Source organism: Primulina tabacum, chromosome 6, assembly GCF_025594145.1.
Source record: "Primulina tabacum isolate GXHZ01 chromosome 6, ASM2559414v2, whole genome shotgun sequence".
NCBI lineage: Eukaryota > Viridiplantae > Streptophyta > Magnoliopsida > Lamiales > Gesneriaceae > Primulina > Primulina tabacum.
In genome coordinates, this window is record NC_134555.1 from 42278479 (window position 1) to 42293338 (window position 14860).

General features: G+C 33.8%; 2 protein-coding genes across 3 annotated transcripts; both read left to right on the forward strand.

The window, feature by feature from the left end:
* Window positions 1-900: 900 nt before the first annotated feature.
* On the forward strand, window positions 901-3202 carry LOC142549688 (F-box protein SKIP2-like). Of its 2 annotated transcripts, XR_012821240.1 has the most exons (2): window positions 901-2795; window positions 3126-3202. XR_012821240.1 is itself a non-coding variant. In XM_075658766.1 (1 exon), the coding sequence occupies exon 1, from the start codon at window positions 1033-1035 to the stop codon at window positions 2653-2655; it is 1623 nt and encodes a 540-aa protein (XP_075514881.1). In that variant the 5' UTR covers window positions 901-1032; the 3' UTR covers window positions 2656-2863. The 2 variants fall into 2 exon arrangements, 1 of the variants encoding a protein (XP_075514881.1); XM_075658766.1 differs by lacking the exon at window positions 3126-3202 and having other exon boundaries at window positions 901-2863.
* A 6170-nt stretch (window positions 3203-9372) lies between these two features.
* LOC142549689 (uncharacterized protein At4g06744-like) lies at window positions 9373-11465 on the forward strand. Its single transcript, XM_075658767.1, has one exon. The coding sequence runs from the start codon at window positions 9520-9522 to the stop codon at window positions 11362-11364; it is 1845 nt and encodes a 614-aa protein (XP_075514882.1). The 5' UTR covers window positions 9373-9519; the 3' UTR covers window positions 11365-11465.
* Window positions 11466-14860: the final 3395 nt, after the last annotated feature.

Genomic DNA, 14860 nt, shown 5'->3' on the forward strand with positions numbered 1-14860 from the left:
TAGTTGGGGATATGTATGAAGATATTATTTCCATTTTGGAACTCGTCACGAAAATAATATGAATATTAATAATACTAATATTATTATTATTATCTTATTATTTTTTAAAATATTAATAATACAACCAAACCGTTTGTACACATTCAACTTGCATATTTTAAATGTTTTATAAAATGCTTTCAATTTTGTAGATGGATTATTTAAAGTTCTTTCCGCTTTGTTGCAAAACTAAACTAGTATTTAATATTTCTAAATCAAATTATTGTAGCTCAAATTTCTAAAGTTTTTTAACTCGATCATAACGACGATGGCGACAACAACAATAATAGATTAACAATAACAACAACAGTCATACATAACATACGAACGGTTCAAAATTGTCATATAAGCCAATCATTTGGGTAAAAAAAAAAAAAAGATTAGAAGTTTTATTTAGAAAATCAATTTACTTGGTCTACTGATTACTTTATTTATTAAACGAAACCAAATTGAATAAAAAGAACCAATTTTTAATTTTGTAAAACTTATTAATATATAATATAAATTATATTTAATTCTAATTTGTTAATATTATTTTAGTATTTTTATTAATTTGGATAATATATCTTATTTAATATTTATAATATTATAAATATTTATTTATTTCACAATATTAATTTTTATTCGTAATATCATTATTATTATTAGTTTATTATTTGTTAATAATCATAATATAATTGATTTATTTGCTATGTATATAAATTAATAATAGTTTTTTTAAAAAAAATTAAAGTTTCACATATTTTTTGTTAATTTTAAAAAATATAATGATTTTAAATAAATGAAAAATTGATAATAAAAAATGATATTTGGTAATATTTGTATTATCTGATTAAAAACCTTTAAAACCACACTTTTGATAGGTCAAATTTTCTTTAACACCACACATTTATATTTCTCCTCATCTCCCGAATCTGAATTCAATCCCAACACCAAATTCCGCTTCACCCTGGCGGCGCGTGTTTTCCTCTCGCCATCGTGAAGCAACCTGAAATGGGTCAAACCGCCTCCATGCAAGGCTATTCGCCTGGGAGTTCGAATCATATCCTTCACCCCAACTTTACCCAAGAGTCCCGCTCCGATGACTCGAATCCACGGCCCGCGGTGGGCGTCTCTGTAGATCCACAACACGATCACACGTTCGAGATTCCCGATGATTGCTTAGCTATAATCTTCCAGTCTTTGAGCTCCGGCGACAGGAAGCGTTGCTCCATGGTCTGCCGCCGCTGGCTCGTCGTTGAAGGACAGAGCCGTAGCCGCCTTTCCCTTAACGCCGGAAACGAGGTTTCTACCCACCTCCCCGTGATGTTCACCCGGTTTGATTCGGTCACTAAGCTTGCCCTCCGCTGCGACCGCAAGTCCGTGAGCATAAACGACGATGCGTTGACGTTGATTTCCCTCCGATGCCGCAAACTCACCCGCCTCAAGCTGCGCGGCTGCCGTGAGATCTCTGATCAGGGAATGTTGGCTTTGGCTCAAAATTGTAAGTATTTGCGTAAATTTTCTTGCGGATCGTGTATGTTTGGAGCCAAAGGCATGAACGCTCTGTTGGATAATTCATATTCGCTCGAGGAACTTTCCGTTAAACGTTTGCGGGGAATTAATGATGGATTTACTGCTGAGGTGATTGGACCAGGGGTTGCAGCATTGTCGCTGAAGTCAATTACTCTCAAGGAGCTTTACAACGGTCACTGTTTTGGGCCATTGATTATCGGATCAAAAAATTTGAAAACATTGAAGATTTTGAGGTGTTTGGGTGATTGGGATACGTTACTGGAAACTATTACTAAGAGGAAGAATTGTTTGACTGAGATACATTTGGAGAGGCTGCAAGTGAGTGATCTGGGGCTAATTGCTATTTCGAAGTGCCCGGATTTGGAGATCTTGCACCTTGTCAAGGCTCCTGACTGCTCGAACGATGGGATTTCGGCAATCGCGGAGACTTGTAAGCTTTTGAGGAAGCTACATATAGATGGGTGGAGGACGAACAGGATAGGCGATGAGGGTCTGATTTCGATTGCCAAGAATTGTGTGAATCTTGTGGAACTGGTTCTTATTGGGGTGAACCCGAGTTCCGTGAGTTTGATGGCTATGGCTTCAAATTGTCAAAAGTTGGAAAGATTGGCGCTTTGTGGAAGTGAAACGATAGGTGATCCCGAGATATCCTGTATTGCAGCTAAATGTATGGCATTGAAGAAGCTTTGCATAAAGGGTTGTCGTGTGACAGATACAGGGATCGAGGCCTTCGCTTTTGGGTGTCCCAATTTGGTGAAGATCAAAGTGAAGAAATGTAAGGGAGTAACGAGCGAAGTTGCAGACTGGCTGAGAGCCAGAAGGGTATCTCTGGCTGTGAATTTGGATGCAGATGAGATCGAACCTGAGGCCATGGAGGTGAGTGCTAGTGATGGAGGATCACATGGTGTAGTGTCCTCGTCGATAATCAATGTAACAGTAACTAGCGTTGGTGCAAATGTTGCTGCAGCAGATATTGATACCCCATCAACAAGCTACGGAGGTAGATCGTCCAGTAGGTCTAGGTTTAGCCTCCTAGCCGGAAGGACTCTCGTTGCTAGTGCTTTTCAAAGGTTATCAATCGGTAATAGTACAAATTTATAGCTTATGAATGAACTGGAGGAGAATTAAAAGATAAATTCTTGTTCAGTGTGTGCTGTTGTTTCATGTACGTAAACATAGTTTGGCTTGAACTTCTACTGTTGGATACTTCGGTATCATTGTGTAATTTGCCACTCAAATTTGTCGAATTTAGACCCCTCTTCCCGTTGAATAATTGGATTTTATAACATGGTATATACTTTCTCGTGTTCTTCTGTTGTTTAGTTATTAGAACCAATATTATTATGTTCGTTTTTAGTTTATTCCACTTCCTCAAACTTGATATATAGATTTGGACACTAAATGGAATGAACGTAAATGTCAAATTTTTTGTTCTCTTTTATGCATGATCGACTATACTGATCATTAGTAGTAGAAGCATACAATAGGGAGAATAATCAAATGCACGATATCCAGTTTCAGTCAAATTATAATCACTATCATGTTTCATCTTAAACTCAAATGAAATCGAGTTCGTTTGTTATGTTCTCTTCCATGTTACTCCTATTTTTATCCTCAGTCTACACCATATGAACTTATTCGGCCTTTTCATTGGAATTGGTTCTTTTTTATACCATCTCATTTTACATTCTATCGAATTTGTACTTTTTAGCTGATGTTCACTTTCTCATCGATATTGGAACTATAAATGTATAGTTTCTCCTATGATGTTCATTAACTGGTCAGAATATTAAGCAGATTTTTCTCAATGAACGGTTGGGATACTCTGAAATGGAAAGCAACCATTCTTGATCAGTTTTTCTGCGTATGGGCCGTATCGTTGAAACTACGATAAATTTGAAATGTTGAAACATTTTGGGGGGGAATTGTATCATGCTGTGCTCTTGCAAGCTCCTAGTCCTTCGCCATGGGGTTCACACTGCGGACAAGTATTGGCGAGTTTAATGACTTGTTTGTATCACTTTCATGTACATATTACGTTTGAATCTTACAATTGCTCGCATGTTGTACATCCTTTGACTCCTGATCTCCCGTATAGGGTTTGTTGATGATGTCGATCGTCTGAGTTTGAATGTGAGCAAGAGTCGTAAAATACGAGTTTTTTGGCCGTATACATCAGGTTAGACCAATATATTTTTGTGGTGAAATTTGCAAAGATTAACTATTTATTCAAGAAAATGACATCTTCAAATGTATTTGTTATTTTTTTTAAATAAATCATTGACCAAAATTAAAAAACAAAATGTCCAAGATCTTCTCTAGTTGAAAGATAAGCACAGATAAATTAATAAATATAAATGTTACTATGTATTTGATTGTTTGAGAAATAAATTTCTCAATGGAAGTCATAGATATTTTTCAATTATTCTACGAACCAAATTAAGTATAAAGCCAACGACTATTTGGGTATTTGTAATTATTCAATGTCTAAAATACGTAAGATTCATTTTGACCCAATTTTTTATATTGCAACTGTGGTCATTAAATTATTTTTGAGAGACCGCTTTCGAGTTTGGTTGAGCTCGATAATAATTTACACCAACTTTCCCTAATCCGATACGATTAAAATAAACAATCACTTGATTTTATAATTTATTAAGTAAAATTAAAACGATACTCAATGTTTAAAATAAGAGGAAAAAACTTGTTGTTTTCTCTATTTTTACTTAAATAGATTTTATTGTATTATATTCTCATCATACGAACAACGTAGAAGAATATCAATATCAAATACATAACGATAAAAATCAAAATTTGACAAGTTATTAGACTAAAATCTAAAGTTACAAATTTAAAATCAAAATATGTCAATTTAAGAGATTTACTTTTGACAAGTTTTCTGAAAAATGAATTTAAATGTGATGTCCAATAACGCAACATAATTTTTGACAAATATTATTATATTAAACAATATTTGAGTAAATGACAACCAAAATGAGATCTTTAAATTATACTTTTGAAAATAATGAGTACTCGACCGCTGCAATATCATATGCAATAAAACTATTCTTGGGGATTCAATGGCACTAAAGACAAGTATAATGACTTTGGTCTTATTTTGGGAATTGATAAATAGCAATTAGAAACCGAACACTTTTTTTTTAATTAAAACTCTCGTAATCTCGATCATACGCTGTGTAAATGGTCTTCTCATAAGATCCAACAACGGAAGACGTGACAGCTGTCGATAACATGAGAAGTATCGAGGTTGAAATCCTCCGGTTTCGAACCGGTTTTACGACTTCGGCTTAAAACTTCATAGGTGTTGTAAATATCATATAAATTTCCGCCATTTTCGATTTGCGAATCGGTATGCTTAGGACTCATATATCATCGATCCTTTCTCGAAATTCATTGCCAATGATCACTACAAAAAAAAAAATGATTTTCCGCAGCACATCGTCAACAGCGAGCATTAAAAGCACACTGCGAATAGTACTTTTAGCGACGTGCATCAATATGTGCACTGTTCATATTGTTGCACATGACAGAAATAACGCTGCGGAAAGTAATATTCGCAGCGTGTATTTATGTGTGCTGTAAATATTATATAATTTCCACAGCGTGCTTTTAATGCGCATCGTTAATAACATATACATTAACGGCGCGCATTAAAAGCACACTGCGGAAAGTAATATTATATACTATCCGCAGCGTGCAATAATGTGCGCTGTTAATACCATATGCATTCACGGCTTGCATTAAAAGCACGCTGCGGAAAATTGGTGCGAATTTTTAAATTAGCGACGGTTTTGGTCAAACCGTGGCTAATTAAAACTTTGAAACCGTCGCTATCTTTAAAGACGGTATACGATAAACCGTCGTCGATTTAGAATCGACGACGGTTTAATAAAAACCCGTCGCTTTTAGCGATGGTTGTTATTAAACCGTCGCTAATAGCCGTAAATCATCGACAATTATATATAAACCGTCGCTAATAGCAACGGTTTGGTAGAAAACCATCGCTAATAGTCGCAAATTGTTTATAAATATCCGATTTTCGTTCCACTTTCCTCCACACCACTTTACAACACTTAAAATTTTTCTCTCTTATACGATTGTAATTTCGATTTAGGTACATTTTTTGTTTCAATTTTTGGTTAATTTTTTAAGTGATAGTTAAGATCATCAGTCAATTTATCATAGTTGTATTGTAGTTTTTTTTTAAAATTTATTAAATTATAAAAGTAATTTTTTTTGAATTTTTACGCAAACTTTAGCGACGGTTTTTAAACTGTCGCAAAATGTAGCGACGGTTTTTTAACCGTCGCTAAATTTAAATACCGTCGTTAATTTTGCGACGGACTATAAACCGTCACTACTTTAGCGACGGTTTCTTTGGTTCTTAACCGTCGCTAATATTTAGATGTTTTTTGAATGTTTACGGCGTACATTGCACGCTGCGGATAGTTGTATTAATGGCGTACATATGCACGCAGTTGATAATAGTATTAACAGCGTGCACATGTACGCTGCGGATAATCTTGAACTTTCAACAGATTGCAACTTCGCAGCGTGCAATGTACGTCGCGAAAAGAGAATTTGCGCGCTGCGAAAAGTCATTTTTGTTGCAGTGAATATTTTAAATCTCTTCAGTGATCGATGTAGAGGTTGAGATGTCTAGGTAGAGTTGGGATCACTTACATGTGCTCGACACCCATTTAATGCTCACCACTACTCCATGTGCTTTTGGGGTGTGGCCATGCTAACCGAAAACTTCAAAGACCTACTGGTATTAAAAGTGACATAAATGCTTAGACCCACATTTATCTTACACAGTGTCAGTGAAAAGTTTACCCAGACCTTTTTTTTTTGTTCGAAATAAACCACTTTCATCGGAAGAACTCCAATGTTTTTGGTTGCAATTTCAGACAACCGTCTAAAAAAAATGGTCATGGGTTGATTTTTGTTTACTCACATTGTTGAAGATTGATCTTTTTTAACTACTGATCTTGTTTCTGCCTATATGGTGTGGTAATGTCAAGACATCATGACAATTATATCGAATATTAAATCATCAATGTTCTACGTGATGTCAGCATAACGAAGCGTGAAAAGAAAAGATATCAAGTAATTAGTTTAATATCAAAATTTGATGAGATTATTGCTAGATGAATTTAGAAATTTTAAAAAAAATATATCATGATTAGGAACTTTTGGATTGCGAGAGGTAACAAAGGTAATCGATCTTATATAGGTTTCATTGTCCTTGCCCTGAGTGGGATATGAAATTGGGCCAATTATTTGAAAGGATAGAATATTATTTGAATTTTTCCTCTCTTTCTCTCTTTTTTTTTTTTTTGAAAAAAAATAAACATCATTTACATTTAATGAGGGAGATCGCAAGGCTTGCTATTTCTTACAATTGGGAAGAGGTGATGAGGAGCAATTTTAATTTCACATGTTAAGGAAAGCAATGGCATTGTACCCTTTTGCCAAGCCGACAATGGAGTCCTATTTTGTCGGTATATATAATAATTGAAATATCTTATTTTCATTATTATGAATATATGGTTAATGTTTGATCGAGACATTTAAAATCATTTAATTCAAATTTACTAAACAAATTCCTTAAGTAATTGAAAGACAATAAACGTCATAAATTTTACTCGAGTCGTGCCTCTTGGACTTGTAAATATGGAATAGCCTTTGTTTTTTCTTGGGAGTTCATAGTTTATCTCGTGGAAGAGATTTTATAAGATTCCTTGGGATTCATGTTCAGATTTTTTTTTTTTGTTTTTTGGGATTCAATGTCTAGAATTTTACTCTAAACATATATTATATAAACAAAAACTTTTGTGCGACGGTGTCAAGGGACAATTTTCAAATCAAATTCTCCATCGTATCAATTTTAATGCTAAAAATACTACTTATTATTGTAAATATGAGTAGAGTTAAATCGTCTCACGGATAAAGATCCGTGAGACAGTTTCACAAGAGACATACTACGTGGGGTGTATTCAATTTAGAGTTTTGATGACTTTTAATGACTTTTTTAACTGATAGACTTTTATGGATTTGATAGATTTTTATTGACTTTTACAGAATCTTACAGATTTATTCGGATTCATGTAGAATTTTTTGCAAGATTTTTATAGACTTTTGTGAATTTTTTTATATATAATTTTATAAATTTTATACTTAATTATAACATATTATTTTTTATTAATTTCTTTGAACCAATAATTAATCGATATACATATACATAATATATTCAGTTTGAAATAATTTTTCAATATTTATATTAATAAATAAATTTATTTATTTAAAAATTAAATCATTTAATTCTTACATGTGTATATATGTGGGTTTGTAAGCATGTTTGTAAATTTTTAAAATATGTCAATTAATTAATCTGTAACCTTGTTTTTGAATTAATAATATACATGTAAAAAGAATATTATTTAGCATTGTGTGGAAATAATTTTATATAAAAATATCATATCTTACATATTAATTGAAAATGATTAAAAAGAATTAAGAAATCACGGTTGTTGCAAGCCTATTCAATTATTAAGAATTAAACGATATTTTTTTGGATCATCTTTTATTATTATTGAATATTACATTAATTTGTATAAGTAATAAATAAAAAAATCACAAAATCAATTTTTTCATTCAAAATTTTCTATGATATTAAAATAAAAAATTATTAAATGAACAATCAGTTAAAAATGAATAATTTGAAAAGAAGATGAAAATATATACAGAAATATACTTCAAAAATTTGAGAGAGTGATAGAGATAGATGAGAGGAGAAAATATAAGAAAAGAGGTGATGTGAAGCGACAGAAAGAGAAATAAATAGTTTGTGTATGAGTTAGAAGTTTTAAAAATCCATTCAAATCTTTGGATTAAACCAAATACAATTTTTGACAATTTATGGTTGTACCTTAGACTTTAATGTTTGTATGTTAATGAATTGCATGAAGTTATTAAAATTCTATTGAAAATTTGAATATCTAGACTTTTATAGAGTTTTTAAAAGTCAATGTTGAATATCATTTGACTTCTTAAAACTATATGAAATACTATTTTGAATATCACTAGACTTTTATAGAGTATGTAAAAGTTTTAATTGAATACATGAATACTTTTAAAATCTACAAAAGTTATTAAAATTTAATAAATTTCCTACATTGAATACATCATCTACGAATTTTTATGCAGAAAAATATTGCATATTATTTTTAATATAAACAAAGTTGTAACGTGTCACAGATAAATATTTGAAATTTAAGGTTGAGTAGGCATTCCCATTTTCATTCTCATGGGAGTACCAATAACAAAAAATGACACCAAACATGTTTTAAGTAAACTCTCCATAATTAGGGCAATGTGTGTGTGTGTTTTTTTTTTAATCTGAATAGATAGTCAAAAAGCTAATTAATGATAGATATTATATGAGATATTGAAAAAATAGCGTATAGACATTATTCATAACCATATGACATATCTCCAAGGTATTCATTATACTACGGTCTGGTAATCACTATTCACGAGTTTGTAAATAAACTAGGTTACAATTTACAAACTAATTGAAAAGACGTGTGTGTGTGTGTGTGTGTGTGTGTGTGTGTGTGTGTGTGTGTGTGTGAGAGAGACATTTATAGGAAGAGGCTGCTATGTGATCTGCAAAACGAATTCAGATAGGGGCCTCATGTATTTAATGTGATGGAATGGTGCATCAACTCTACACCAAAACAATAAATAGCACTATTCTTCTACCTTACCAACAATCCTGCAGCTCCAATTACCAAATCTTGAAGTATATATATATATATATATATATATATATAGCAATTCCGTTTATTGTATTCATATTCTTCACAAAACCCAACTTTAGTTGGAATACATGTGTGTGTATATATATAGTTTTGTTCGAGAGGAAAGAGTAAATAAATAATGGAGATAAGTGAAGGATCTACTTTGTATCTATTTCTTGTTATAAATTTGGTCTTACGATTTGGATTTCAGCATGTTAATGCCACGATTCCGGGCAGCATACACGCACAAAATGCGGTGCTAAGCGGAGAAACTTTCCTGTTTTATGGTGGCTGCCCTGGTTGCCCTCAGCCACCGGAACCACCCCCTACTGTGTGCCCCGAACCCATTCCTCCCCCTCCGCCGCCAGCCGCTGTGTGCCCTGAACCTAGTCCTCCTCCTCCACCACCACCACCACCTTCTCCACCGCCACTCCCTGTGTGCCCTGAACCAATTCCTCCTCCTCCACTACCACTATCACCTCCTCTACCTCCTCCTTCTCCCCCACCACCTCCGCCACCATCTCCGACAACGCCTAGTCCTCCTCCCTCACCGAAGCTGCCACCGACATCACCGCCACCATCTCCGGCACCAAAGTCTCCTCCTCCTCCACTACCACAATCACCTCCTGCACCTCCTCCTTGTCCCCCACCGCCACCGCCACCATCTCCGACGACGCCTCTTACTCCTCCCTCACCGAAGCTGCCACCGACACCGCCGCCACCATCTCCGGCACCAAAGCCGCCTCCTCCTCCATCCAAGCACTCTCCACCCCCACCATCTCCGCCACCAAGGCCTCCTACTCCATCCAAGCACTCTCCACCCCCACCATCACCGTCAACTATACCAGGACCACCAACTTACACTCCTCCCATTGAGCTCCAAAGAGCCTTAGATGTCATACAAAGATTCAAAGCAACGATAACGTACGACCCACTTGGAATTACTGATACGTGGACGGGCAACAGAATCTGTATAGACAGCTCCACCTACAAGGGCTTCATATGCGACACCACCATTAGCGACAACAAGATTAGAGTCGCTCTCGTAAACTTCAACGGTTTCAATTTCGACGGAAATCCACTGGAGCTCACAAATTTTCTCGACGGGTTGACAGATTTGATCGTCTTCCATGCAAACTCCAACAACTTCACCGGCCATGTACCCTCCGGGATCTCCAAGATCTCGCCTCTATTCGAACTCGATTTGAGTAACAACGAGCTCAAGGGAGAATTCCCAAAAGCAGTCCTAACCGCCACAAATCTTACATTCTTGGACCTTAGATTCAACAAACTCACAGGAGAACTCCCACCGCAGGTATTCACATTAGACCTCGATGTTCTCTTCCTAAACAACAACCAATTCGTCGGAAACATTCCACAGAACCTCGGCCAAACTCCTGTACTATATCTTACCTTAGCGAACAATAATTTCCAAGGCCCGATACCGAGAAGCATTGGCCAAACTTCGAACACATTGCTCGAAGCCTTGTTGCTAAACAACAAGCTTTCCGGTTGTCTTCCTTATGAGATTGGATTGCTGCAAAAAACCATTCTTTTCGACGTGAGCCAGAACCATCTCACAGGCCCGATTCCCCAGTCCTTCGGATGCCTGGAAGATATGCAGTATCTGAATTTATCTTACAATAAATTCTACGGTGCAGTTCCTGAATCTTTGTGCAAGCTTAGCGACCTCTTCGAGCTGACTTTGAAATTCAACTACTTCACACAAGTCGGACCCGAATGCAGGAAACTCATCAAGAACAAAGTGCTTGATATCAAAATGAATTGCGTTTTGGATCTCCCAGAGCAGAGAAGCGCTGAAGAATGCGAAGCTTTCTTCTTGAAGCGCAACAAATGCGCAGATCAGAATTCCCTGAATAAAGTTCCATGCAAGATCAACTATTCCGCATTGCCGGAAAAATCGAGGCCGCACCGAAGATTGATGGCTCAACCCCGAACTTATACTGCTCTTCAGAGGTATTGAAAACGCTAGACTTTATTGTAATTGAACAAGAAAATTATTCATGTCGATAAGAGGTTGTCTTGCTATTATTATGTACTATATCTCAGTGTAAAATATTTTTTAAGACAGTAGAAATTGGCTGCACTGGTAATACTCTGCCATTCTTATGAATCAGATAAATTAGATTGAATAAATTGTGTACAATATTTTTGTGCAAAAAAAATCTTGAATTTCTGATCATTAGTAAAGCTGTCACCGAACTCAACTCACCACAGAAATTTGTTCTCACGGATCGTATTTTGTGAGACGGATATCTTATTTGAATCATCTATTAAAAATTATTATTTTCTATGGTAAGAGTATTATTTTTTATTGTGAATATCGGTATGGTTGACATGTCTCATATATAAAGATACAGTGAGATTGATTCACAAAAAACATGTTAGTGAACTCACACTCAGTGTTCAATATTCTGCCCGTTTCATCAAGTGTAAGATGTTGTAGACTGTAGATTGTACCATGAATTTATGATTAAGAATATAGTTCAAACATGTAATTAATGGAAACACGCATCGCATGAAACGACGGACAAAAGGATCCAAAATTAATGTTTTAGCAATGCAAATTGCAAAAAGAAGCCTGCCTATGAAGAAGGGAGGAATTTTCTTTTCTTGAAACGTGGATTTGAGATAATTTGTATCAAATTGGAAGTCATCACTGTCTAAAATTTGACAAAAACCTGTGTGAGACAGTTGCACGGATCATATTTTGTGAGACAGATCTCTTATTTGGGTCATTCATGAAAAAGTATTATTTTTTATGCTAAGAGTATTACTTTTTATTGTGAATATCGGTAGGATTGACATATCTCACAGATAAAGATTCGTGAGACTATCTTACCAGAGACTTACTCTTAAATTTTTTAATAAAAAACGTAAAAAATATTTGTTTACGTGAAAATCGCAAAATGTCAAAATTGTATAACAAAATTACTTCTCGCTCCCATGATCAGGTTTCGAAAATATACTTTTTTTTTTTTTTGAAAAACTGAAAACTAATTTATGAATCTATTATTCATTTTATGTGTGAGACCCCGAAAATAAAATAGTATTGATGGCATTTTTGTAAATAAGTTGAAAAATATTCAATTTATTTTGATGGCATTTTGGTAAATAAGTTGAAAAATAATGAATTAATTTTTAAAAATAAAATATGACATATCTTGGTCATATGGAGTCCAAATGATTTGAGATTTGGATATAACGTAGAAAACTCAAAGATATAGAAGTTTCATGTTTTGAGTTTTGGAAAATTTGATCGTTTGACTGGTCTGAATGGATATACCGATGTTAAAATGATGAAAAGTATATATTATATTATATTATATTAATATAATATTAAAAAATTAAAAAAATAAAAAAAATTAAAAAATATATAAATAAATTTGAATCGGTGGATTTCTTGAATTCCACCAACTCACGTATGATCCAGAGCGAGAGAGGAGAGGTGAGAGACTATGGTTTTGAGGGATTTTTTTTCGATCGTGCGACTTATCGATTTATTCAATCGACGAACCGACTTCAGATCTAGGATCGTTGACACGAGGTCTTCGATTTGAGGTATAAATTTCATAGTTTTGGTGACGTTTGAAACTCGTCGATTTTTTGAATAAATCCGATAAATTGTTAAATCATACTAGAATTGAAAATTGTTGAATAGTGTATGATTTTAACGAAGAAGATATGATTATATTGATGTTATTTTGAATTATTCTCAATTTATTATAATTTGAGAATTTTAATCATTTGATTGAGATTGAAGAATTATTTGTCGGTTATATATGCGGTAGAATAACTGACAAGAAACTAAGTTTTGAAGTTGGAATTGAATTATGTTATGATTTTGATTTGATATGAATTTTTAAAGTTTCAAATGATATTTGAAACTTATATTATTGATTTTGGATCATGTTATTGATTGAAATGAGTATGTTATCGATGTAGATAAATTATTATACTGATATCTTCAAGCTACATCGACTGAAACGAATAATTGATGTATGTTGTGACCGGGTAACATACGACATGTATCTGTATTATATGATATATGTCGGATTGATTTGATTGATTAGAATGAGAATAATGTCTATATGCCTTATTTGTTGATTGATGTGGCATACATGACATTGAGATTGATATATCGATGTATAAAATAAATGTTTTGTTAACACACATCGTTTGATGCATACATCGATACATGACATGCACGTTGGGCTATGATCCTCGGATACCCTGATATGATTTGATTGGATTCTGGGGTTTGTGAACACAATTGATATGTTGGTATTATATGACCCGTAAAACATAGACAATTGTGGCCCAGATGATTGGATATGAGATTTGGGATTTGATGGCGCTTTGTCGACGCTATCATACGAGTATCCCTTATTGAGGCCGGTGTGCCAGCTCGAGCATTGATTTGATAGCGATTCGTTTGATTCTGACATGTGCTCAGTGGATGGGCATTTGACCTGATACCTCCACGACATACATGCATTGCATACCATATATCATTGTTTAGATACTTGTAGTATATATGATGGTTGTTCCATACGGAGCTTTGCTCACCCCAAGTGGGGCTGTTGTTGTCTTTGTGTGTGGACAATGGCAGGTACTCCAGGATATCAGGAGGCCGGAGAGGGTACTTCTGGAGGGAGTCACAGTTTGGGCTGAGGTTTTATGTTTTGTTCCCAGTATATATATATATATATATATATATATATATATATATATATATATATATATATATATATGTATCTATATACCGGGGCATGTCCCGAGGATTTGAGGTGTTTGTATATGATTGGTTTTGATTATGTGTGGACGAGTTTTATGATATGAGATAAAATACTATTTTTAGTATTCAAATTATAGAAGAAATATTTTGGGCTCATTGTAAAGAAAATTTAAACTCGTTTTCCGCTGTAATTAATTAACCCTAATTAGATGGTGTTGTAATAACGATTAGGAGCTAAGGGCCCCACATTATGCTACTAGATTTTCATTTTGAAAAATTCTTTGATATAATATTTTGTCGTAAAATTACATTTGATCATTTAATGTAGCAATAATTGGAATATAATTTAAATTTAACGAAAAGAAATATTTTAAATTGAAGTTTAATTTATGTATCATTATAAATATTTATTTCAAACTTAGAATTTTCATAATATAGTAATTTATCCCGATTATTTAAAATTGATTATTGGAATTTTTAACTAAAAACTATTTGGCGTGCTTTTTCTGAGGGTAATTTCACTGTTTACTGCCATATATTAAATTAATTATTAAATTAAGATAAATTTTAAAAAATCACAATTTAACGTACGACGTGATACTTTAATCAAGTCGCGCCCGTTGTAAAATAAATAAATTGTAATAGTAATTTTTTGTATATTATTTATATAAAAAACAACAATAAATCTTATTTTTATTTTATAAGTTAATAATAATAAAAT